Below are 26,230 nucleotides of genomic sequence, written 5' to 3'. Positions count from 1 at the left end.
GCCGGTGAATCTTATTTTTAAAACCATCTGAGACAGGAGAGGGCCCCTGGACCGCCGGTTGTAAACCACTGCTGTTCTCCTCATGGGGTTTGTTCTCCCCATCTGCTCTCTCCTCCCCGCACATCCTGCACCTCTGAAAATCAACATTTTGAGATTTATGACCAGCTGTAATAAATCTACAAGGGAGAAAAAGCGTTAGGTGGCAGGGGACGGTTTATAAAATGATTTAGGGTGGGTTGGGGGGCTCCATCCCATAGAATCCTTTGCACCCACTTTAATTTTCAAAAGAGCTCTTTCCTCACATTGTAGTGCACAGCAAATGTGCTGCTGTCGACCTGCTGTAGGCCATGTATAAGAAGGTGACCAGTTTATAAGGACCGGTGTTTACAGGCCAAAAGAGCCTCTGTCCTGCGAGAAGGACGGACTCTGCAGCTTGCAGTTGGTGTCGCGGCTGGAAGGAGGCACTCTGGGAACCCTGAGGAAGGATTATGTGCCGGCAAATTCCTCCCCAAGCAGCCTGAAGGAGAGAATGTGGCGGCACCGGCTCGGCCACCCCTGCCTTGCCTCGCAGCAGGTGGAGCCCTGAGGTGGGGTGTGACCTGGGAATACATTCTCTCCAGGGGGCAGATTCCAGTGGCAGGGAGTGGCTGCGAGCAAGCGGGCGACTGGAGACACGAGAAGGCACCGTGAGGCGGGCAGGAGCGGACCTGGCACTCAGCTAGCTGGAGACAGAGCTCTCTTGCAGGAAAACGTCTGCCGTTCGAGATCAGGTGAGGCTTTGCAAAGAACTGGCAGGGGTGGGCCAGGAAGGAACAGCGGCTGCAGAGAGATGGGCAGGAGTTTGGGGGGCTGGCAGAGATTGTGAAAAGGGCAAGTCCTCCAAAATGGGGCCAGCTGAGAGCAGAAGGTGCTCAGTGCAGGAGCTAAAGAGAGGGAAGCCTTTTGATGTGGCTGGAAGCTGATTTCCGGGTGACACACAATGTGCTGGAAACTATTCCTAGCGATGCACTCAGTGGATGCTGGATGTCTGCTTGTTTGTATTGGCATGCGATTGTGATACATTGGGTTTAAAACTGCCCCTCTGGGAAGGTGGTAGGCAACCACCCAATGCTGAGAACCTCCTCCTAAAAACAGACAATGAATAGAGTACAAACTTGCTTCTAGCCCCCATGGTTCCAGGAAAACCTATAAAGGCCATTTCTGCTAATGGCTTAATATTTAGAATGGAATTGGTGGACAAGAAATGGTCGTATTGCATAGATAGGGATTTCAAACGTCTGCAACAAGACTCGGTCCTGTTTGGATGTTCCATCCCATAACAAGGAAATCCCATGGTGGGCATATGGGAGCTGTTTGTAGTTATCCGGCAGTATGAGGGAAGTGCACTCTGCACATGCTCAGGGGAACTCTTTCACAGGTGTGCCTGACTTCACATATTCCGGGATTGCATACTCAATCTGGGAATTAGTTTTGTGGTCTGTGGTGGGTTCCAAGTCCAACAAAGCTCTGTATTTTGAGATCACTCTCTGCTTTGAGGCCCTGTGATCCAGGGAAGTGACCCTCGTCGTGTTTTCAGGTGGTCCCTAGGACCACAATTGAAATAGCAGAGGAAGGCGCTGAAGAGTCAGAGATTTCTTTGAAGAGGCTGTGCAAAAGAAAAAGAAAGAAAGAAGAAAGAAAGAAAGAAAGAAAGAAAGAAAGAAAGAAAGAAAGAAAGAAAGAGCAAGCTAGCCTCTTCGGCAGCACCAAAAAAGAAAAGAAAAAAAAAGGCTAGCCTCTTCAGCAGCGCAAACAGCAGCAGCCATGAAAACCCGAGAGCACTCCTGAGCTGTTTGCACAGTTCTCCTGTGTGTGTTTGTGAGCAGATAGCTTTGCTTGATCAGGGCTATAGAGAGGCCGGTAGTGGAAAATTAGGGAGCCTTTCTGGAAAGCAGGGGCCATGGGGTAGAATGGAGGAATGTAGTGGTACGCAAAGAACAAGGCAAACAGAATAACTCCTTGGCTCTGTTTATATGTACTGCCTTTGCTCTGCTTGCATCCCATACTCCACGTTTGAAGCCGCAGGTGAGCAATAATACAGGACAATCTGTACATGGGCTTCAGGTGTCTTAAGGACAGTGCCTATTACTCATTTCCCTGGCTAAAACACTGTCCCTCTGTTACCTTTAAAGGAAGTCTCTCTAGAATTAGTTTAGGATATCTTTAGGCACCAGGCAAAAACATTCCTCTTCACCCAGAACAATCTATGGCCTTTTAAACTGGATGGTGGTATTGTTTTTATTTGTTACTATGTTATGTGTTTTTATATTGTCAACCGTCCTGTGATCCTTGGAGGAAGGGCGGTATAGAAATTTAATAAATAATAAAAATAAAATCACCATCGGTGATTACACACCTGCACTAGAGTTCTCCAGGACTGTGTGTACATTTAAAACATTCCTCCTCTCGCCCCCCCTTTTAAAAAAAATAAATCAGGTGAAAAATCCAATTAAGAAAAATCCTGTGAAAAATTTCGTTAAGAGTGCTGATAATTGGATGATTTTTGTTGTAACTTTGTATTACAGTGGTACCTCGGGTTAAGAACTTAATTTGTTCTGGAGGTCTGTTCTTAACCTGAAACTGTTCTTAACCTGAGGTGCCACTTTAGCTAATGGGGCCTCCCACTGCTGCTGCTCCACCGCCGTGTAATTTCTGTTCTCATCCTGAAGCAAAGTTCTTAAGCTGAGGTACTATTTCTGGGTTAGCAGAGTCTGTAACCTGAAGCATCTGTAATCTGAAGTGTCTGTAACCCAAGGAACCACTGTATTGCAATTCAAATATGAATCACCTTCTAAACCGCTGTCTGCATGCGATGTACACGTGAGATCTACACAACCGTAGCTGTGTGAATATTCTTTAAGGATGTGTGATTTAAAGTCTATGCAGCCCAGTTTTCAGCACTCCTTCCAGAAGTGTCTCGGATATGGTTCGCCAAGTCCTGCAAGGAACGTTTGGAAGCACTGCGTGAGTTTAGCCTGGATGGTCGCCTTCAAATACCTGAAGGGCTGTCATGCAGAAGACGTTTCTCCACAGGTCAGAACTAGAAGTAATGGGAGGAAATGGCAAGGAAGGAGGTGTTGGCTGAATCTTCTCAACAGCCCAAGCTGTTTGACGGTGCAGCACACAGCCCTTTGGAGAAGGTTGGACCTTCCTTCACTGCAGTTATTTAGGAAGAGGCTGGGCAGCTGTCCCTAGTTGCATCTTGCAATGCAATCCTGCGTTAGGAACACAATGGCCCCTACGTTTGCCTTTTGAAGGATGCCCTGTTAGTTAGGATAAGTTGCAGGAGTTCCTCACTGTCTCCTCTGGTACGGGGATCTGAGGAGGCAGAGATTTGTTTTTTGTTTTTTGCAATATTATTTATTGTGTTTGCTTATTAGTACAGTTATTCATTTCATTCTTCAAAACATAAAAAAATACATTTTAAAAAACCCCCCAGAATGCAACAACATATTTAACAGTGACTTCCCTCCACCAAATTGCAGGTCCTGACTTCTTCTTTTTTCTATTTAACTGTGTCCATTTTCACCTTTCGATTCATTGATCTCACATGGCGTACATTATCTGTTAACTAGTTTGTGAAAATTACTCAAAGCATATTACTGTAGAGGTTTTGTTTGGGAACAATGTTTTTCTAAGTATACTCTGTGACACTCCCATTCAGTTTTAAATTTTTGATTTGTTTGATTCCTGATGGCCTCTGTCATCTTTGCTAGTTCTAACTATTCACATCATTTAATTTGCCATTCTTCCTTCGTTGGAATTTTCTCTCCAATTTTTTGGCAATCAACATTCATGCAGGAGGCAGCGATTTGTGTGCCATCCTGTGTTCACTGCAACCAGCGCTGTTTCCATTCTGCTGCAGTCTGGTTTCTGTTGAAATATACATTGATCGCAACTAATGTCATTCAATGTATTTCAATGGAAAGGAAAGGGCCAAAAGAATGCCAGGGACAACATGGTTATTTATGTGTAACCACCTGCGGACTAAAAAACCCCAACAATCGCAAATGCCACCCACATTCATTTTCAGTGTATCTGAAGAAGTGTGCATGCACATGAAAGCTCATACCATGAACAAACTTAGTTGGTCTCTAAGGTGCTACTGGACATTTTTTAATTTTTAAAATATATGTTCATTTTTGTGGTTTCCGTTCCTGACCCTGGGCAAACATGAGAATTGCGGCAATTTCTAATTCCCATTTCCGATGTCCTGAGCAGTGGTGGAGGAAGCCGCTCGGGCGCCTGGGGCGGTGTGCCCAGGGGCAGGGTGAGCCACCCACAGCGGCTGGGCACACTGCATGGCCTCCAGAGTCTGTTTGCCTCCTCCAACTCAGCTGCCCTACAGCTGGTGGGGAGGCAGCGGGTGGACCGTTTGGGCAAGCCAGAGCCTGTGCGTGCCCGAGCCATGCGACTCTCCTGGGGCAGGCCCCGCGGTGAGTGCCACCCGGTATTTTGTCACCCTCCTCAGTGGTGACACCTAGGGTGGTCTGCACCCACTGTACCCCCCTTCCTCTGCCCCTGAGTCTCAAGAAGAGAAATCTGGGAAGATGGTGCCCCTGGCTTCTAAGGCACATGCTAAAAGCCAGCTGCACCATTTGGCGGTCTGAGGCGGCTGCCTCGGGCAGCTGACTTTGGAAGTCATAAAAAGGCAGAAAGCTGTTAGTCATTCAGTTTATTGCTGTACTTGTACTGCCAGGGAGGGGAGAAGGACTTGTGGGAATCTGCCTCTGGTGCCCCAGATCCCTTGACCTGCCTTGAATGCTAGGCACTTTGTCTTGGGTCGGGGGTGTTATTTGTTCCTCTGCTGGCCCCCAAGGTTTCTTGGACTGGCCCTGACGAACGCAAGTGTACATACATCAGCACTAAGACCTCATTGCAATACTCAGTCCCCTGTTTCAGTCTGGGTATTTGTAGTAATTGGCAGTTACAGTGTTTATTTATTTCATGAAATTTATGTACAGTGGTACCTCGGGTTACATACATTTCAGGTTACATACGCTTCAGGTTACAGACTCCGCTAACCCAGAAATAGTACCTTGGGTTAAGAACTTTGCTTCAGGATGAGAACAGAAATTGCGCAGCAGCAGCAGCGGTAGCGGGAGGCCCCATTAGCTAAAGCGGTGCTTCAGGTTAAGAACAGTTTCAGGTTAAGAACAGACCTCCGGAATGAATTAAGTATGTAACCAGAGGTACCGCTGTACTGCTTGAGTGTAAACCTCAGAGCGGTTTACCCCCCCCCCAAAAAAAGCAATAAAATTATCGCTAAACAATTTACAACCAGAATCTAAAACATACGGAAAGTTACAAACCCCACAACAGAGCAGACTAAAACAAACTCATACGAACTTTCTAAACATCTAGGTAGCCTTGTCTAAATAAGAATGTCTTCAGCAGGCACCCAAAAATGATAGAGGCTGGTAATATTAAAGTTACTAATATTAGTAGTATTATGGGTTAAGATCCCTACCAATTACTGCAAGCCATTTACTGCAATATCTTTTTATCTGTATATTGCCTTTCATGCACAATAACCAAGTGGTGTGCAGAAAGCAAACATACAAGAGACCCACAAAATCCAGATCGAAACGACAGCCACTAGCTTGGGTGTGGAGAATCTTTTTCTGCCCAAGGGCCACATTTCATCTGAGGCGACACTCTGGGGTCCACGTGCTGGTGGTGGGTGGAGCTAGAGATAAAAGTGGGTGGAGTAACTCATGTCATTTTTACCTTTGTACAGTGTGTGTGTATAAGCTAGCTTACTCCAGCCTGGGGTGCTATGGGAGAGGTAGTACCTCTGGTGGGGGACACATTGTGCTCCTTCTAGGGTAGTTTGTTCACCTTTGGTCCCCACCCTGTGCTCAGCTCTCACCTGCGGTTCCTGGAAGCTGACAGTGGCCACACCCCAGGAAATGGCTTTGTTTGACTGGACAAACCAGGTGAGGGTAGCCAATGGGTCTCAAACCCTCAGTGAGTTAGGAATTTCCCTTGCATGCGAAGACAGGCTTTGGCAGATTGAACAGACGAGACCAACAGTGGGTCCAATGGTCAAGAAGGCAGTTTCTCCACATGCTGTAGAGGGACGTGAGGGGCAGATGGGGCCTGCCAACCTGGGAAGGTAGCAATGGAAAACTCTGATGGAAACCTCCACTGCATTGAGGGCCATATAGGAGACAAGAAAAGGCTAAGGAGTAAACCCTACTACACAAATCTGGAGTTGAGGTCCCTAAGACGGTTGGATATGTCTTCTTCCAGCATTTCCTGCAACCCAGCTGGTGCCAAACACATTGCTCTGCTTTCTGTTGGACCACATCAATGAGGCTGAGAAGGGAGTCTTGTCGTCTGGACAGTGGTTCTGCAGGAATGGTGCCTACTACAGAAAAGGCCATCTCTCTCCTTGCCACTAGAATAAGCCTCGTCAGGTCGAGGCACGACCAGGAGAGCGTCATCATCCTTTGAGGTTAGGGCAATTCTTTCTGGTTGTCAGTGGCTACTGGAGACCATTTTGTTTTGTTTTATTGACAAAGCTGCTTGTATGCCGCCGTTCCATTGGTGTTGCTTGGGAATTGGAAGAAACCGAAAAAGTCGACGCCATTTTGAAATCTCTGGTTAAAACCAGTGCAGGTTTGAAAGGTTCCGTTGGCCATCTTGGTTCAAAAAAGATGCCCGCCTGAATCCAAACATGGAGGACAACCTGCGCCTTGATCTCAGGAACCATCATGCAGATTTGGGTTATGATCCCTTAAAGGTAAAGGTAAAGGTAAAGGGACCCCTGACCATTAGGTCCAGTCATGGCCGACTCTGGGGTTGTGGCGCTCATCTCGCTTTATTGGCCGAGGGAGCCGGCGTACAGCTTCCGGGTCATGTGGCCAGCTTGACTAAGCCACTTCTGGCAAACCAGAGCAGCGCATGGAAACGCCGTTTACCTTCCCGCCGGAGCGGTACTTATTTATCTACTTGCACTTTGACGTGCTTTCGAACTGCTAGGTTGGCAGGAGCAGGGACTGAGCAACTGGAGCTCACCCCGTCACAGGGATTCGAACCGCTGACCTTCTGATCGGCAAGTCCTAGGCTCTGTGGTTTAACCCACAGCGCCACCTGTGTCCCTCTTAAGAGGTGCCCAAATGCGTAGAAAAGGCAGAAATGACTTTTCAAAATTTTAGTAGATGTGTGATGGTGGAGCAAGCGAATGAAACACACCATCGCTCTAGAAGAGAGTGCAGAAGAGACAGGTTGTGCATGTGGAGGTGACTCCTTTTCGTGAGTCTACCTGTTTGTTTTAAAAGCATCTTCATCCTGCTCTTCAGCCAAAGCAGGCTGCTCAAGCTGTTTGCAAGTAACAGAAACAAGGCAGTCCCTGCCCTGAGGCAGGCAATCTTAAAAACACAACACAAAAGGGGAAATTATTTCAAGGCGGGGAAAGAACAACAGGCGGCTCGGAGTTTAGGTGCAGTAGCAGCCGACTGGGATGGAAAAATCTCAAGGAGAGGCGGACAGACGCTGCTGGTCTTTCAGCAGTGCCAAAGGAGAGGCCTGCCAATCCCTTTCTCCCTCTCCTGAAGCCTGATGGATTGGAGCAGGTCTAGTTATTACACATCCATCTGACCCTATTTTTACCTGTCAAAAGCTGTCGAACATTATCCTCAAAATCCACATGTCATCATGGCACAGACTAAGGCCACCTTCACACCAAACATTTGAAAGCTATGATGCCACTTTAAACAGTCAAGAATTATGGGAGCTGTTAAGCGTGCTGAGTGTAGTTAGGAGACTCCCTCTATTCCCCTCACAGAGCTACAATTCTTTGAGTGATTTCAAAACTAATATTCGCAGGGAATGCTAGGAAATCGTAGCTGTGTGAGCCGGATGCGAAGGCTGCAAAAGTTGGCACAGGTTTGGAGGGGTTCCAAATGTTGGGGTTCGTAGTTAATTTTACTGAGGATATGGATTTCCCAGCAACCCTCAGCACCATAAACAAACTACATAGAACATACAGCCATGAACCTGAGAAGAGCTGGATCAGGCCAGTGGCCATCTAGACCAGCTTCCTGTTCTTACAGTAGCCGACTAGATCCCGTGGGTAATCCCCCAAGCAAGACCCAAGAGCAAGAGCCCTCTCCCCTCCTGCGATTTCCAGCAACTGGGATTCAGCAGCAATTCTGCCCCCCAACCATGAAGGCAGAGGTCTAATAGTCATGAGGTCTAATAGCCATAGGAACACGGGTGGCGCTGTGGGTTAAACCACAGAGCCTAGGACTTGCTGATCAGAAGGTTGGCAGTTCGAATCCCCGCGACGGGGTGAGCTCCCGTTGCTCAGTCCCTGCTCCTGCCAACCTATCAGTTCAAAAGCACCTCAAAGTGCAAGTAGATAAATAGGTACCACTCCAGTGGGAAGGTAAATGGCATTTCCGTGCACTGCTCTGGTTCGCCAGAAGCGGCTTAGTCATGCTGACCACATGACCCGGAAGCTGTATGTCAAGCGAGATGAGCGCCGTAACCCCAGAGTCATCTGCGACTGGACCTAATGGTCAGGGGTCCCTTTACCTTTACCTAATAGCCATGGATAGACTTATTCTCCAGGAGATAAATACAATATTCACATTATGCACTCTTTTCCCCATCTGTATGGATTTTGGTACACATTCTTTGCCTCGAGAACTGTATTGAAACATTTGTTGTTAAAGAGTGTCATCTGTTGTTCTGGAAAGTCGAAATCTGATCAATTTGGCTTCAAAAACAAACCGACTTCCGCTGCCACCCCTGGTTGCCAGGCTCAAATGAGATGAAGGCAGAAAGCGAGAGACAAAATTTCAATAATTCTTCCTGTCAGGTTTGAGATTCTCGTGATGTGGAGCTTCCGGACCCCCAAGCAGAGGGCAGGGAGCGTATGTGCATGAATTGGGGGGCGGCAACATTAAAAAAAGGAGAAACCAGCAGCCCCTTCTGTGGTGCCTTTAACAGTAGCTTTCCATCGTTGCCTTTAGCAGGTGATAACGCTTATCTCCTTTCTGTGAAAAGCTTTACTTGCCTATCTGAGCAGAGCAGGGTCCTGTTAAACTAAGCCACAAAAGTTTTTTCCTCCTTCCTACTCAAATTGGCAGCACTAGAGAGTTGCCGGAGGTTCATTTGCTCATGAGATTATTCCGGATTTTGAAAGGAAGAGTTTGTTACAGGAGAACAAGGATCTCGAAGGCAGAGTAGATGTTCTGTCTTTCAAAACACAAGAACTCCTTAAGCTGATGGTAAGTCCCGAAATAGGATGGGGTGTGCTTAGTGGAACTGATAGGGGGTGGTGGAAGGATGGGGGAGGACAATCGGATAGCCAGGTGTCCTGGCTGCACCTTTAACAGTGGGGCAAAACAGGGAATTGTGTAACCTGCAGCTGCTGGGCTTCCCCTCTTCTACCTCACTCTTAAAGTTGCAGCGAGGACACCTGTCCTCTTTCGCACCTGGCTTGCTACCCCAGCTGGGAAGAAGCAGTCATGGCTGAGTTCAGCATGCTGTCTTGAGATGAAATGTTTCCAGGAACTTCACAGGAAACGGAGAAGGGAATTTCTCGGGGTGGAGAGGGGGTGACGCTTTCCAGAAAGCAAAAAGCCTTTGCAGCCCTTGTTTTTAGCATGTTTCTCAATCCCGCAGGGCTCTGTGCCCCTTCCAAACCTGTGCGCATGTATGTCTGTGGTAAAATGTGTAAGATCAAGCCTGCCAAACCAGTTCCTTTGTCCCAGGTAATGGCTTTGGCTGGGATCCCGCTTAGATTAACACACCTTCCCCCAACCCTGTGGAGGATGCTGCTGGCTTCCTAGTGAAAGCGGCGTTTGGTGGGTCCATTCTTGTGGAACATTTTTTCCAACAGAACAGGAACATGTGGCTATCTCGGTGTTTTGGACTACAACTCCCATCATCCTCAACCATTAGCTGTGCTGGTAGGGGCTGATGGGAGCAGGAGTCCAACACCTGGAGGGCTGCAGGTTCCCTCCTCTTAGATTTGCTGGAATGTGAGGAGAAACGTCTACAGTGGTACCTCGGGTTACAGATGCTTCAGGTTACAGACTCCGCTAACCCAGAAATAGTACCTCAGGTTAAGAACTTTGCTTCAGGATGAGAACAGAAATTGCGCGGTGGTAGCGGGAGGCCCCATTAGCTAAAGTGGTACCTCAGCTTAAGAATGGTTTCAGGTTAAGAACCACCTCCAGAACAAATTAAGTTCTTAACCCAAGGTTAAGGGGTCAGCCAACTTTTTCAGCAGGGGGCCGGTCCACTGTCCCTCAGACCTTGTGGGGGGCTGGACTATATTTTGAAGGAAAAAAAGAACGAATTCCTATGCCCCACAAATAACCCAGAGATGCATTTTAAATAAAAGGGCACATTCTACTCATGTAAAAACACGCTGATTCCCGGACTGTCCGCAGGCCAGATTTAGAAGGCTATTGGGCCAGATCCGACCTCCGGGCCTTAGTTTGCCTACCCATGATCTACATGGTTAATGACCCAAGTTAATGACCCAAGCTTAAGAAGCCTGCCTCAGAAGAAGCCTAGTCCTTTGGCGTGGCAATGCTAGGCCCTTCCTTTCTGGAAGCTGTTCTGTATTAAAATAATGAGCAGGATAGTTCTGCCGTTCCTGCTAAGGATCAGAACAGCTTGAGAAGGCTACAGATTGGCAAACCAGAGGAATGGCAAACCAAGCTGATGGACTATGCCAAAATAGCCAAACTGACCGGAAAACTCAGAAACCAAGAGGACAAAAAGTTTATAAAAGAATGGGGGGGGGGAATTAGAAGTTATTTAGGAGACCACTGTAAGCAGATGGAAACACTGGCAGGATTTTGATTTCACTTGTAGTCCAACAAATACCGTGGACAACATAGACTGATATAAAAGTTAAGAGTATGGAAGAATATGCAGTTGCAAATGTTCAAAATGGGACCCCATGGAGGGAGCGGGGGGAAGTCGCGAGATTCAGAGGAATCTCTGTACGTGGATTTATATTTGGATTTTTATAACTCTGTATTTGTAAAACCAAATAAACATGATTTCAAAAAGAAAAAGAGAAGGCTGTGGTTTGGGACTGAGACGCCTTGTTTATAGGATGGGATAGGATATGGGGGGTTCATGGTAGTGCCGGTGGTGAATGTTTAAAGTCAGTGAGATGCACTTTGATTATTATAGCAAAGAGCAGTGGCGTAGCGTGGGGGGTGCAGGGGGTGCCGGCCGCACCGGCCGCAACATCTGGGGTTAGGGCAAATCCACATGTTAGGGGGCGCAAATCCACGGGTTAGGGGGCGCAAATCCACGGGTTAGGGGGCGCAAATTACTTGCCTTGCCCCGGGTGCTGACAACCCACGCTACGCCACTGGCAAAGAGAACAGGCTATGGTAGCTGATCTACGCCAGCACCGTGGCGCCTGTGGAGTGGGATTGAGGAGGAACCAGCTGCTCTCAAAACTCTGCTCAGATAATATTTCTGCAAGTGACTGGATGTTTTTGAGGGACAGCAGAATCATAACCTTGCACTCGGATCCTGCCTGTGGGCTTCCCAAAGGTATCTGGTTGGTTGCTATGAGGAAACAGGAAGCTGGGCTAGACTTGCCACGGGCTTGATCCTGCAGGCTCTTCCTCTTCCTCCCTTTCATGTTCATCGTGACTTCTGGGCAGAACCCTGTGTGTTGACAGACGGTATGCAGGCAGGCTATCTTGGTTGTGGAAGTGGCAGGAGAAGATGAGAGCCACTTTTTGCACATTCAGTCACAGACTCTGCAAGTGTCCTGGGAAAAACAACAGGGCATCCCGTTTTGCCCCCCTGCAGGAGCATGGCAGCCTCTTCGGGCACCATGATCTTGCATGATTTTGTGCCAAGATCTCCCCCCCCCCCAAAGTGCTTTTTTTCTGGGCCATAATCTTGTGGCGCTGTGGGTTAAACCACGGAGCCTAGGACTTGCCGATCAGACGGTCGGCAGTTCGAATCCCCGCGACGGGGTGAGCTCCCGTTGCTCGGTCCCTGCTCCTGCCCACCTAGCAGTTTGAAAGCACGTCAAAGTGCAAGTAGATAAATAGGTACCGCTCCGGCGGGAAGGTAAACAGCGTTTCCGTGCGCTGCTCTGGTTCACCAGAAGTGGCTTAGTCATGCTGGCGACATGACCTGGAAGCTGTACGCCGACTCCCTCGGCCAGTAAAGCAAGATGAGCACCGCAACCCCAGAGTCAGCCACGACTGGACCTAATTGTCAGGGGTCCCTTTACCTTTACCTTTAATCTTGTGCAGCGCTCTAAAACACAGGTTTTGTTTTGTTTGTTTTTAAAAAATGATGTTTATTAAAGTTTAACAATTACAGAAAAGAAAAGAAAAAACACACAATAAATCAAAAATAATAAAAAAAGAAAAGAAAAATACAATAAAAGAACAATACACCATATCAGTAAAAAGAGAAAAAACAAGAACATTTAAAAACAAAAACATATTAAAAAGAAAAAAGAACAAATCTGATATTTGCAAATCTTTGTCTTTCATTTACTTATTTCCTCGACTTCCTCACACCTCCCTTTTTTGTATTCTAGTTCAATCAACTATTTCAGCAAATCCTTTCCCTCTTTCTCAAATTTTGTTCTATAATTTATCTTAACACAGTTTACCCTTAAGTTTTACACTTAAAAGACCCTAAAAACTTAAAACTTATTTAGACTTATCTCCTTATAGCATTTCTACTAAAGCCCAATAGTTTCATTCCAACATTTTCCTAAGACCATTAACTTTACAATGTTTCTTTAACTGATTTTTTTTTAACTTTCTTCCAATCTTCATCCACCGTCTCTTCTTCCTGGTCTCAGGTTCTGTCAGTCCTTTCTGTCAATTCCCTCTAGTTCATCAACCTGGTGATCTTCTATCCGAGGCTCTTAACTCTTTCCCATGTCCCTTCTGCAGATCTTCTTCAAATTTGTACCTGCCCTTTACTTTGTCATCTGTTGATCTTATTCCCACTTTCTTTCCTTTGGCACTGAGGAGTAGATCTCTGGGAAGCTCCAACTTAACCATGTCTTTAGCCCTTCTCGGCAGATCGGCCCATTCTCCATGGTCAGCGTTAAAATCCAAAGGAAATTTCACAGCATGCTTCAATGTCCCTCCAAAGTTAAAGGTCCCCACAGCTCCAGTCTCTCCCTGGCCCAGGACCAAATCCCATAAGTCTGGACATCCCTGCATAGGGGGATCGAGTCCACTTCCCATCTCCAATCCAGCTGGGACTCCATCTCTCCAGATATTACGCACTCCAGGCTCGGGCATCAGAAACGACAGCTTATAATCCTGCAAGGCCACAGCTCTCTCAACATATATTACTTGAGGTTCAACGACAACCTCCTTCTTTGTCTTCTCCACAACTTGCCCTGTCAATGCAAATTCCTGGGTCAAATCCTGAAGGGTTTCCGTATAAATATTCACTGCTTGTCCAAAGTTGTCATTTGCAATAGTCATCAAATCCATCTTTGCATGGAGCTGCTCCAACAAAGCACTTGTCCTGCACAAAGCAGACACTAAGGCTTCCTGTGTTGACATTCTTGTCCAAGGTCAAAATCTAATTCTCACGGTCCTTAATCTCTAGAGCTGACGAGTTTCCCAGGTCCACTCCAACAGCAATTTCAAAAGCTCCCTCTAGGCGATTCAATTTCTAATTGTATCCGTCCTTTTAGAGCAGATCCAGCAACAGAATTACCTTCCTTTTTCAGCTATTTTGTTCCTTTTAAGTGCAAAGGGAAACACTGGAGTCAAAATGTTTCTCTTACTTAACTATCTGTCAGCACACCTTTTGTTCACGGTCAATGAACCTTCCCAATATGTCTGTCTTTTGACAGCCCGTTCCCAGGTTCAAGACAGTAGAAATTTATCTTTCTTTACTCTCTCTCCTGCAGGCTTAAACAGTTTAAAATTTCCCCCCTCTTCTCCTGCTTCCAAGGGGGGTTTAGTAGTTTTGACCGATGGAAATTTAGTCCTTTACAAATAACTTTCCAGACTTTAGCTTGCGATGTCTTTGCTTCAAACTATTTACAAAAGCGGAAGGCGGACTTCCTGTTTAGACCTTCCCACTCCGGTGCCAAATAACGAAGTTTTATAATCCAATTTTCCGTTCTACTCACGGGTAGTTGTTTAGAGTCCAATTGTCCGCAGGAAAAAGTCAGCGCTCTCCGGCAACGGCTGTGCAGCTTCACTCTGTAAAAGTAGCGGTCGATTCAAAACACCGTGCCGCTCTCCCCACTTCGCTTTGGGACCCCGAAAAAGGGTTTCCCCGCGAGTGGGAGAGGCGCTCTTGGTGTCAGCCGAATCCTATGCTCCCAAGCTTCCTCCGCCTGGGATTTTTGAAGGGTCTTCGCCTTCGCTGCGGCAGCAAGACCCAATTTTCGCGGAGCGGGTTCCTCTCGGTCAGAGGAACACCGCCATTGCCGATGGCGCTAACCCGGAAGTCCCTAAAACTCATGTTTTGAGGCACTGTGCTCTCATGCAAGAGCATGATCCCCACTCCACAAAAAATCATGTATTTTGGGCTCTGTGATCTTGCTCGGCCAGGAAGACACAAGTACCGGTTTGGGGACTGAACATGTTGGAGGGTATACAGTCACACAATGTGTGGCGTCGGAACAGTGGCAATGAAAGCTCTCTTCATACATTACACAGGAAGTTGCCTTATAGATGGTTAGGCCATTGGTCTCTCTATCCCAGTGCTTCCAACACCAGTGTTGGGGAATATCTGTGGCCCTCCAGATGTTTCTGGACTGCAACTCCCGGCCAGGAAGGATGGGAGTTGTAGTCTGACAAGCCACAGGTTCACCAACCCTGGTCTGCACTGGCTGGCTGAGACTCTACTGGATTTCACACAGGGTTTTGTTTCTTGGCCCAACCTGGAGTTGTCATTGGACATTGAACCTTCTGCATGCAAAGCAGATGTTCTACCCCTGAGCTATGGCTGAATCACCTCTGGGAAGGGGCATCACGATTACCAAAGGGCTGCATGTCCAGCCCAGGTCTCAAGGTCACCTGCTTCCTCCCAGCTGCAGAGGCTCCTTGCACAATTAGAAGGCTGAACTTAGGGGGCTGAAAATTGTAGGGGGAGGCTGCATGAACAGAGAAGGTTCCTTGCTTCAGATGTCATCCCTTAGCACCTGAAGGCATGGTGCAACTTCAGGAGCTGGACTGAAACAGCAGGCCCTTTGTATCAGTGTTGTTCCTCCGTACGAGTAGCGCATAAATAGGGCTGCAGTTTGGGGGTGGCACAAATCAGACTATTGTTCTTGTTATGTACTGAGTTGAGTAGGATCCAAAAGGCAGCAGTCTGATTGGTCCTAGAACAATAGGATTCAGAATGCAGCAGTCTGATTGGTCCTAGAACAATAGGATCCAGAATGCAGCAGTCTGATTGGTCCACAGGAGCCACCCAATCCAGCTCCAGATGGAAGGGAATCCGCAACCTGATTGGCCTACAGGAGAATCTCAGAAGTACCCAATCACGTGGGGCCCATTGTGTAAATAATGTATATAAGGCAGACATTCTGGGGGAACTTCCATTCCTCCTCACCACTATGAGCTGAATAAAGAGCATGAAATCCACTCTTGACTCAATATATTTCAATTCTCAATTCCTGTGTTCCCCTTGGTTGAACTGGATAACCCTCAGGGTCCCTTCCAGCTCCACAATTCCATGATTCTACTAACGCTGGCAAGCATAAAATATGTCAGACATGATTCTAGATTCAGGTAGGTAGCCGTGTTGGTCTGACGCAGTCGACATAAATAGGAAAATTAAAACATTGTCCAGTAGCACCTTAGAGACCAACTAAGTTTGTTCTGGGTACAGTACAAGCTTTCGAGTGCATGCAGCTTATACCCAGAACAAACTTAGTTGGTCTCTAAGGTGCTACTGGACAGTTTTTTAATTTATTTCGAATATGTCAGACAGAATGTGTAAGAGAGACTAGGACCGTTTACGCGCTTTTCTCTGCACCCACTGGGCTCCCACCACTGGTTTGGGAAGTGGTGCACCCATGAAGATTAGACACAACCCATCTCTGTCCTGCCATTCTTTACAAAATGCTGTGCTTTGATGCTCCCCCACAAACACAACCCCGGCTTTAACCCCAACTGAGAACGAGAATCGCTTAGCTGCCTTTTGAGCCCTGCGCCAACTTTTAATGTGGTTTGCCTGGTTCCCCCCATCTGGATGCCCTTTCATGGTATCTCCAGATACAGTGAAACACCTCCCTTTTAATCCACATCGGGGAAGGTGGCTCCTGTACCAGTGTGGCTATGCTGCCCCTTATCACCGGGGGTAAATATTTGGCCTCTCTTTCTCTCCTTTCTAGAAATGTCAACACGGGCCCAACCCAAGTCTCTGGGGCGGCTGAGTCGAGATGCTACCTGCTGACATGGAACAGGAGGCCTCGGCCTCCGGGCGCAGTGTGGGGGTCAATGAGGCCATGGACCAGCCTGACGTCAGCTTCCAGCCCGAGGCCTCGGCCCAGCAGCCGGCCTGCAAGGAGGAGGGGCCCAGCGCCGAGCCCGGCGCCCTCGACTGCGTTATCTGCTTCACCCCTTACGACCGGCTCTTCCGGCTGCCCAAGGAGCTGAGCTGCGGCCACATCTTCTGCCTCGAGTGCCTGGCGCGCATCAACGTCTCTTCCGAGGATGTCAACGCCCTCACCTGCCCCATCTGCCGGGCCCCCACGGCCTTCCCCTCCCGCAAGGGGTTGCCGGGCCTCCCCACCCGCAGCGACCTCCTGGAGCAACTCTCTTCCATGCCCGCCGTCCCCCCGGGCTCCGTGCGCTTTGACCGTCGCCGGGGGCTGCTCTACCTGCCGGGCAGGGGCCGAGGCGGCACCCCAGCCGGGCCCAAGCCCGGGACTTCCCTCAACACCGTCAGCCTGAGTGTCGACGTTGGCAGGCCTGCGCCGCCAGGAGCCAACCGCAACCTGGCCCTCTCAGGCTGGCCGTTCTACGTGGCCTTGGCGGTCGCCCTCCTGGTTACCATCGGCTTAATTACCTGTGGCATTTACATATTTTTGATGCCGTCCATGTACACTGTTTCTATGGGAGGCCCACATCATAGTAACCAGAGTCTTGGGCCAGGGTCAAACTGGACCTCCAGCCCAGCACCTGGTTCTGTACCCTAGGGCTAAAGAGGGGCGAAGGAGAAAGGGTCCCGCTTGCCCTTTTCCTGTCTTCCAGTTGCCATTTGTAGCGGCTGCACCATTGTAGCCTCCGATTGCACAGAGGCTGCTTGCCTCGCTCAGAAGCAGGATACTGGGGGAATTGCCACGTGTCCAAGACTGGCTGAAGCTGTGGAGGCACTTGCACTTTACCACTTGAATTGCTGCTTGAATGACTGGAAGAATTCTCACTGCAGCCATCAGGGGCCATGTTGCCTCAATATGGCATAACATGCCTTAAGTTACCGTCTATAATCTCGTCGCTGCAGTCAGAAGCAGGGCAGTCCAGAGAGAACAAATCCACCTTCTCAATGCAAAATGAGTAAATGTGTGAATAGGACTATTGGGTTGGTCCAAGAAGGCGATGGCAGAACCCCGAGGTGATAAGACTTGCGTATGATTTCTGGAGGAAGGGGATAAGGGGTTGCTTTTTGGGAAAACTCTCCTGCATAAAAACATACCAACCTGCGTAGTAGGAAAACTAGTTCAGCAGCAATTGGGTGAAGACAGAAGCTTTCCCTCCTTGATGTGCTTGATTTTTAACTTGGGACAAAGGAAAGCAAATGAAGATGGGGTTCATAGGGGCACAATCCACTCTACGATCTCTGTGTGTAAAGTTTGCAGCATAGGCTCTAGATCTTTGGTGGGGGTGAGAGTGGGGAAGTTACCTTTGCCAGGGGGCCTCTCCCTGATCAGCCTCCCCTTTCAGTTGCTGCCCATTCACTCACCCTGTCCATCACTGCCCTGGAGGAGAGGGCAAGGGGATTGGAGGTGGCTACTTCTCCTTGGACCAGTCCATGTTCACTTGCTGGGTGAGGGGATTCCCAGGGCTTTGGGAGTCAGCAGCGGTGGGGTCCTAGCTAGGGATGTGGGGCCCCAGTAGATGCTCAGCAATGCTGACTCCTTGTACCAGGGCAATGCGAGTACGGCTCTTAAGGGATGACCATTTCTCCAACTTCATTAACATGCACAAGGATGAGGACTTGAGAGCCTAAGTGTGCATGTTTGCAACTTGACATCATGTTGGCTCTCTTGATTCTCACATTCGCAACCTCTAGCAAGACAGCCAGCTTGCTTTCTGTGTCTTGAACAGCTGCACGGCTAGCAAAAATTCAAATTGCACAGATGTGGCGATAGGTTGGTGGTAGTGGCTTCACCTGTTAAATTTCTACCTGCCACACAGCAATTAAAGGCACAGGAGCCCTGCGGGGGTGGGGTGGGGGGCAGCCCAGCAGAGGAGGAAGGATAATCCGGGTTGGATTTGGGATTTCTGTCTCCATCACAGAGTCGTCATAACTTGTTATTGGACTTAGAGGGCAAAATGGTTACAAGAGAGACCAACTTGGCCCGTTTTGGTGCCTTTTTAATTACAGAAATAACCTGGTAAAGCACAGAAATGATCATGGTTGGCTGCCAGTTTCCTGCAGATCAGATTCCTGTCAATGTCACGCCAGTGGGGGTACCATTCAAGAATTGGCAACTTGATTTCGCACCCACTCAAATTTAGTGCTCCAGCAAATTGTTTTCCATTTTCTATTTCATGTCTTGCTTGTCTGCATTGGGCAGCTGGGCAAGAGTCAACATGACTTCCTCCCCTAAGTGATGCTGCTGGTCCAAAAACTCAGATATTCCTCAAAGACATAACCATATTTTTTTTTAAAATGGAATCCACTACCAGCACGGGCCCACAGGTTTCTAAAGAACCCCTTGAGGATTTGTTCTGGATGGATGATAGACTTATTTTTCTCTCCATATGGCTTTCCATGAGCTGATCCAACTGATCGCCACTAACTAGAAACCTTGGGACAGATGCTGGAAGCTTGATTATGGACACTTCCCATTGTTTCCCACGGGACTGATTGAAGGGACTCCCCAAATATTTGTCTCCCCCTCCCTCTTTGTCTCCCTCCCCAATAAAATTTGTTTTCCAGAACAGTATTCCGTTGTTTAAAAAAGTTTAAAAACCCTGTGATTTCACAAATGGAATATAACACAGACCAATGTAAACATGCAGAGATATATTGCATAGAGAAGAGGGCAGGACATGGGAAAATGTTAAGGCGTGTGGCATTCTTCTGCTGGAAAGGCCGCCACACATAACCAGGTATAATATAGTGGCACATGGGCCAAAGCTAATTGCCTACCTCAGCTTCTGAAGCTCACACTGGGACAACCTGTGTATGCAGGTACAAAACTACAGGTGTGTTACTACAGATTCTAACAACGAACTTTAGGGCAGGGGAAACCTCCTTTGTTATTGCTGTTCTTATGACAACTGGGAAACCCTTCCTGATCTACTGCAAATCACTCTGTAGATCCCCCACGGTACTTTCTTCTCCGCCTGCTCCAGAGTTAGAGCAAGACTACTCTAGTGATAAGTTGGGTGACTAGATTCTTATGGGCTGAATGATGAACACAGACGGCTGTCTATTCAAAGTACAGAATATGATAAAGGTAAAGGACCCCTGGATGGTTAAGTACAGTCAAAGGTGACTATGGGGTGCAGCGATCCTCTCGCTTTAGGCCGAGGGAGCTGGAGTTTGTCCACAGACAGCTTTCCGGGTCATGTGGCCAGCAGGACTAAACCGCTTCTGGCACAAGAGAACACCATGACGGAAACCAGAGTGCATGGAAACGCTGTTCACAGTGGTACCTAATTATCTACTTACACTGGTGTACTTTCAAACTGCTAGGTTGGCAGAAGCTGGGACAGAGCAATGGGAGCTCACCCCATCGTGCGGATTCGAACCACCAACCTTCCGATCAGCAAGCCCAAGAGGCTCAGTGGTTTAGACCACATCCACACAATACAGTTAAAGCAGTTCCCAGGATTCTTTGGGGGAAGCCATGCCTGTTACAAATGCTATAAGAGTCATGGCTTTCCCCCAAGGAATCCTGGGACTTGTAGTTTGCTGAGCGAGCCGGCCACTTAGAGCCTTCCTTCACAGCTCTTCTACGCTCCCCTACAAGCATCTTCCATTCCTGCTCACTCACCCACCTGAGTTTTCCCATCAGCCTGGCTACTGTAGGGCTTAAGTGACAAAGCATATATTGTGCATGGATCAGAAGCCTGTGTGTGCAGCTTCCGTTTAAGCTGAAGACAAGCACACCTTTTTCAGAGCCAATTTGGAAGCAGCCTCGCCGCCTTTGAATCCAAGCGCACCTTCCTTCTCCCGGAGCTGGGCTCTGAAAGAAAACGAGTTCTGCAAGTTTGCAGCAGCAGCAACAGCCGGTTGTGGCCGGTGCAGATTGGCTGGCCCCTCCGATGTCACCGAGAAACCTCCTCCACCCAGCCACCAGAGCAGCTTTGCGCTGTCCATTCAAGAAATTAAAGCACACTAATTTAGTGAATGGATAATTCATCTACCTCTTACGAGCAGCACCAACGCTACCCAAAGCTGGTGCAAGAATAGAAAGATGGAGCACAGGCTGGGGAAATTGTTTCATTCACAGATGACACGAGAGCCCAAACCTCATATTGTATTATTTTACTGAAGAACATCTGCACGCTGGATGGGGACACCTGGCAGGCAGCTGGACTCCCCTTCTCTCCCCCGCTCCCCTTGGCAGCACCCACTGCTCCCACCCACATCTGTTGGGACAATAAAGTGCTCAGATTGGAAAAGTGTGGGGAGAAACAGGTGCTGACGCATGCATGCTTGCTTGCACACACACACACACATACACACAAGCTACTGGTCGAAAGGGAGCTGCTGACCCACATTTCCCTAATATTCACCAGCATCCTGCCCAACTCTTACCCTCGCCTGTGGCTTCAGATCCTACATTCCTGGTGGGGTGAGAGATGAAGGCATTTGTGGCGAGTCTGGCAGAGAGTGCAATGCAGGCAGCAATCTCGTAGGCAGAGCTCAGAGTTGGCAAGCACAGTGGAGATGCCTCTGCCCACCCCATGCGCCAAAGAGTGACGCTTCCCTATGAACTTTGTTACAAGAGAAATGGCAAAGTGTTTGTGTCTTCAGTGGCTGACAGCTGCCTCTGAAAAGGAAGCAACCTGGTTGGGTTTCAGCCTTCTTACACAGTCTCTGGATGTACCCCTGGGTGTCTGGATAGGAGCTTCTCCCTGTTTAACAAGTGCATTCTGCAACTGAGAATGCGCAGGAATGCTGCAACTTCCACTGCCCTACAAGCTAACTGCATTTGATCCCCACCTCCTTAACTTAGGCCTTCAGTCTTAACACACGCGGATGGGACTAGGTTGCAGTCGCACACAATCCTGCGCTCGTATACGCAAGCATCAAGGGAGGTCAAAATGAGGTTTGATGGCCTTGTGCAATGTGGCTTAGAAGCGCAACCACAGGAGGAATGAATGTGTGTGTGTGTGTGTGTGTGTGTGTGTGTGTTTCTAGTTCCCAACACAAACAGCCACAATCAGACTGGGCAGAGGGCCTAGTTTGACCATTTCAATGCCGAATGATATAAGAAACCAATCTGTTGTAGTCTAACTGCGTGGAATTGTTCGAGGTTTGCACAGTACAAAAATGCTTTGGCCGAGCTGTGCAACAGGCTGGCTTGGCCCACAAGTAAATGGATTATTCCTTTTAATACTGTTCATACAGGCGGACTGTCTCAGAGCTACAGCGCCTACCTTTTCCAGACAACCAGCTGCGCCCGGAAGCAATATGCTTGTGGGAAGCAAGGAGGGAAAAGCTTCCATTGGTAACTGCAAGCACAACTGTCAATTGCTATGCTGCAGTTGAATTGTACTTCAATTGGGGCTTTTGTAGGCTGCAGCAGCCAAACAGCCAAATAGCTGCATGGGAACAGACACTGCAGGATGCAATTGTTCAGAGTCTTGAGAGATTTACACACACACACACACACACACACACACACACACACACACACACACCCCAACCACAAGGAGCCACAGAACCCTTATTTCTGCCTGATGCCTGATGCGCACCCATCTTTCCAGAGAGGCACATTTGTCAAGTCACCAAGTGTGCATGTGCATTTGGGGAGGGGAGGGGCAAAACGGCGGTGTCCCCTGCAATCCGCTACTTCTAAAACAAGTCTCCATAGAGTTGGCACCTGGATTCCAGGTTCAAGGGGCACAGGCAGGTGGACGGACACAAAGGTATTTTACAAAAACCAGAGGTTATGATTTCTCTTCTTCCCTCCCCCCTTAGAAAATGAACAAAAGAACTCTGAGCAAACTCCCCAGCCGGCTGTACAAGTCCCTTCCCACTGGTTTCGTGAGCCTCTGCCCCGACCTGCCTTGGCTGCGCCGGCGCCACCCGCCCTCCTCCCCTTCTCTGTGTCGCTTGCCCAGGAAAAAGTGTCACTTGTAGAGGAGGTGAACGCGGCTGCCATCGCAGTTGTTTCGCCCCAGCTTGTCGGCCTGCTCGGCCACTAGGCAGCGGACGAGAGGGAGGCTGGGCTGGTAGAGGTTCGGGGCGGTGGCTGCTGAGGCTGAGGCCGAGTTGTTGAAGTGGTTGTCTGCGGCACAGTTGGAGGAGCGCCGCCGGGACCGCAGCTGCTGCCGCTCTTTCAGCTGCTGCTGGAGCTCGGAGACTCGTTCTTCCTTCTGTTGAGTAAAAAAGAAAAAAGGTAACGGACCCCTGGACGGTTACCGTATTTTTTGCTCCATAAGACGCACCAGACCATAAGGCGCAAAACAAGAAAAAATTATTCTGAATCCCAGAAGCCAGAACAGCAAGAGGGATCTGGCTTCTGGGATACCATGTGGCTGTTCTGTCTTCTGGGATAACCGCGCCAAGCCTCTTCAGGGCAGCGGGATGAAGGCTCCCCCTGCCCGAAGAGGCTGCGCACGGCTAAGGCAGAAGCCAGGACAGGCGCGTTGCTGAAGGGGTGCTGCGCAGAGAGGGAGAACTGCGCAGCGCCCCTTCAGCAAAGCTGGAGAAGGAACAGAAGGAGTCCCTGAAGGACAGGACAGGCGTGTCCCCGAAGGGGTGCTGCACAGTTCTCCCTCTCTGCGCAGGGTCTTCTTCTGTTGCTCCTCCCGCTTCGCTGAACGGGCGTTGCGCAGCTCTCCCTCTCTGCGCAGCACCATTCGCTCCACAAGACACACTCACATTTTCCTTACCTTTTAGGAGGAAAAAAGTGTGTCTTATGGAGCGAAAAATACGGTAAGTCCGGTCAAAGGCGACTATGGAGTTGCGGCGCTCATCTCGCTTTCAGGCCGAGGGAGCCGGCATTTGTCCACAGACAGCTTTCCGGGTCATGTGGCCAGCAGGACTAAACCGCTTTTGGCGCAACGGAACACTGTGACAGAAGCCAGAGCGCACAGAAATGCTGTTTACCTTCCTGCCACAGCAATACCTATTTATCTACTTGCACTGGCATGCTTTTGAACTGCTAGGTTGGCAGGAGCTGGGGCAGAGCAACGGGAGCTCACCCCGTCGTGGGGATTCGAACCGCCGACCTTCCGACTGGCAAGCCCAAGAGGCTCAGTGGTTTAGACCACAGTGCCACCCACGTCCCTTATTGTTGGGGGGGGGGCAAGGAGGGGAAACGGGTGGCTGCAAGTGACTTAGAAGCATGAAAGAGGTGTATATCTCAATACCCCCAGGGCTGCCTCTCTTTCTCCAGGACTCCGCGTTCATAATATGAGGCCGTTCTTTGTGTGCCTCCTCTGTGTGAGGTCCACAGGGTGGCAAGACGAGAACGGGGCCTTTTCTGTGGTGGCTCCCCCATTGTGGAATGCTCTCCCCAGGGAGGTTTTGTTGTTTTTGTTTTAATAACAAAAACAACTGCCATCAGCCCCAGCCAGCAGGGGCAATGGTCAGGGATGTTGGGATTTTTTTTTTTTTTAAAAAAACCCTGTACGATTCCCCTCTGCAAACAGACCCAGGAAGTAATTAACAGCAGGCCCTAAGGTTGCCTGGCAACCAAATCAGGCCTCGTTCCCTTGACTAGCTGAGTCGTACCATATTTATTGGTACATTTGGTTTACTCAGATCGTACGCCAAGTACTTTGAACGCTTAAGGAAGAGTTATAGGAACAGTAAACATCGTAACACCGCCTTGTGTGCCCTGAGGGTGAGATCATGCCAAGTCATACTCAAGAGTAGACCCACTGGTTATAACAGGTCTACTCTGAGTAGGACTAACATTAGCTATCATCACCCCTTATAGTACATTTGATGGCTTCACGGTTGGTGTGTGGCTTTATGTTTTATTGTATTTAATCTGATTTTAACTGTCGATGTACTATATCCTGGGACTTTTCACGGCAGAGCGGGTTTATCAACAAAAGCCAAAGAAAAAAATTCATTGGTTTGAGGTTTTCTTTCTGTTTTGTTTTAAAACATCTTCCCACCCCTACCCCCATCTTATACGTGTATTTAGAAATGTAGGGGGAAATCGGAATGCTGTGTGCAGTTCTGGCCCCCTCTCCTTAAAAAAAGATACTGTGGGGTTGTAAAAGATTTCAATTGCAACCAAGAGGGTGGAGCAACTGCCCTATGGGAAAATAATATTTCATAGACTCTTAAGAGTCAAAAGGGACCCTGAGAGTCATCCTAGTCCAGGGGCCAGCAAACTTTTTCAGCCATAGGTCGGTCCACCGTCCCTCAGACCTTGTGGGGGGCCGGACTACGTTTTGAAAATAAATCAATAAATGAATTCCTATGCCCCACAAATAACCCAGAGATGCATTTTAAATAAAAGGACACATTCTACTCATGTAAAAACATGCTGATTCCTGGAACATCCGTGGGCCGGATTTAGAAGGCGATTGGGCCGGATCCGGCCCCCAGGCCTTAGTTTGCCTACCCATGTCCTAGTCCAACCCCTTGCAATGCAGGAATCTCAGCCAAAGCATCCATGACAGATGGCCCTCCAAGCTCTGGTTAAAAACCTCCAAGGAAGGAGACTCCACCACCTCCAGAGTGAGGCTGTTCCATTTGCAGCTTTTTAGCTTAGAGGAATGATGTGCAGCAGGTGACATGACTGAAATGTATAAAATCATACGTGCCATGGAGAAAGTGGATCGGGAAAAGCTTTCCTCCCTCTCTCATGGCGTTAGAACTTGAGGATATTCAACACAGCTGAACGTTGGAAGATTCCAGGCAGATAAAAGAAAGGGCTCGGTCATGCACCACACAGTTAAACTATGGAACTCACTGCCACAAGAGGCAGTGACAGCTGCGGACTTGGATAGCTTTAATAGAGGATTGGGCAAATGCACGGAGAAGAAGATTACTGATGGCTACTAGCCATGATGCCTATGTTCAACCTCCGCTGTCAGAGCCACTTCTGAATATCAGTTGCTGGAAACCTGTAATGTACTGAGTTGAATAGGATCCAAAATGCAGCAGTCTGATTGGTCCCAGAACAATAGGATTCAGAATGCAGCAGTCTGATTGCTCCTAGAACAATGCAGCAGTATGATTGGTCTGCAGGAGCCACCCAATCCAGCTCCAGATGGAAGTGAATCCACAACCTGATTGGCCTACAGGAGAATTCCAGAATTAGCCAATCACGTGCAGCTCATTGTGTACATAATGTATATAAAGCAGATACTTTGAGGGGACTTTCATTCCTCCTCACCACTATGAGCTGAATAAAGAGCATGAAATCCACTCTCGGCTCTGAGTATATTTCAAAACCCCAGGAGGAGAGAGGGCTGTTGTGCCCAGATCCTGCTGACAGGCTGGCTGGCCACTGTGAGAACAGGATGGCCGGACTCGATGGGCGACATCCAGCAGGGTTCTTCTTATGTTCCAGAAGAGACAAGTCACCAATGGCAGGAAGCACGGGGCAAGGGGCGGGGGGAGGAGACACACACACACCCAACTTCACCGGAACAAGTCACACCCTGCCTCACCTCTGCGATGATCTTCTCCAGTTCGCGGTTCTCCTTCTCCAGCATCCGCGATTTCTCCTCCTCGTTGTTGTTGGTGGACGAGCCCGTCTTCATGGTGTCCTGCTGCTCCGACTGCCACTCTCCCCGAGTGATGAGGCGCCGCATCTGAAAGGACAGGCCACACACAAACACATGGGGCTCACGAGGCACTTTCAGCT

At 48.7% G+C, this 26,230-nt stretch overlaps 2 protein-coding genes across 4 annotated transcripts in view; one reads left to right on the top strand and one right to left on the bottom strand.

Moving 5' to 3' along the window:
- Nucleotides 1-476: 476 nt before the first annotated feature.
- On the top strand, nucleotides 477-19,154 carry RNF225 (ring finger protein 225). Of its 3 annotated transcripts, none has more exons than XM_077920552.1 (2): nucleotides 477-770; nucleotides 16,379-19,154. In XM_077920552.1, the coding sequence occupies exon 2, from the start codon at nucleotides 16,427-16,429 to the stop codon at nucleotides 17,183-17,185; it is 759 nt and encodes a 252-aa protein (XP_077776678.1). In that variant the 5' UTR covers nucleotides 477-770; nucleotides 16,379-16,426; the 3' UTR covers nucleotides 17,186-19,154. The 3 variants fall into 3 exon arrangements, with proteins under 3 accessions (XP_077776678.1, XP_077776681.1, XP_077776687.1); XM_077920555.1 differs by lacking the exon at nucleotides 477-770 and adding an exon at nucleotides 5,824-6,499; XM_077920561.1 differs by lacking the exon at nucleotides 477-770 and adding an exon at nucleotides 8,597-9,281.
- Nucleotides 19,155-20,694: 1,540 nt separating this feature from the next.
- GABBR1 (gamma-aminobutyric acid type B receptor subunit 1) overlaps nucleotides 20,695-26,230 on the bottom strand; it is a 167,482-nt gene continuing 161,946 nt past the window's right edge. The window contains 3 exon segments of the mRNA XM_028719950.2: nucleotides 20,695-22,699; nucleotides 22,701-22,769; nucleotides 26,034-26,177. Of these exon segments, the coding sequence (XP_028575783.2) occupies nucleotides 22,595-22,699; nucleotides 22,701-22,769; nucleotides 26,034-26,177 (318 nt within the window). The 3' untranslated portion in view covers nucleotides 20,695-22,594.

This window comes from Podarcis muralis, chromosome 2, assembly GCF_964188315.1.
Source record: "Podarcis muralis chromosome 2, rPodMur119.hap1.1, whole genome shotgun sequence".
NCBI lineage: Eukaryota > Metazoa > Chordata > Lepidosauria > Squamata > Lacertidae > Podarcis > Podarcis muralis.
The sequence above is the reverse complement of the archived record's forward strand: the minus strand, read 5'-3'. Positions and strand labels throughout refer to the sequence as shown.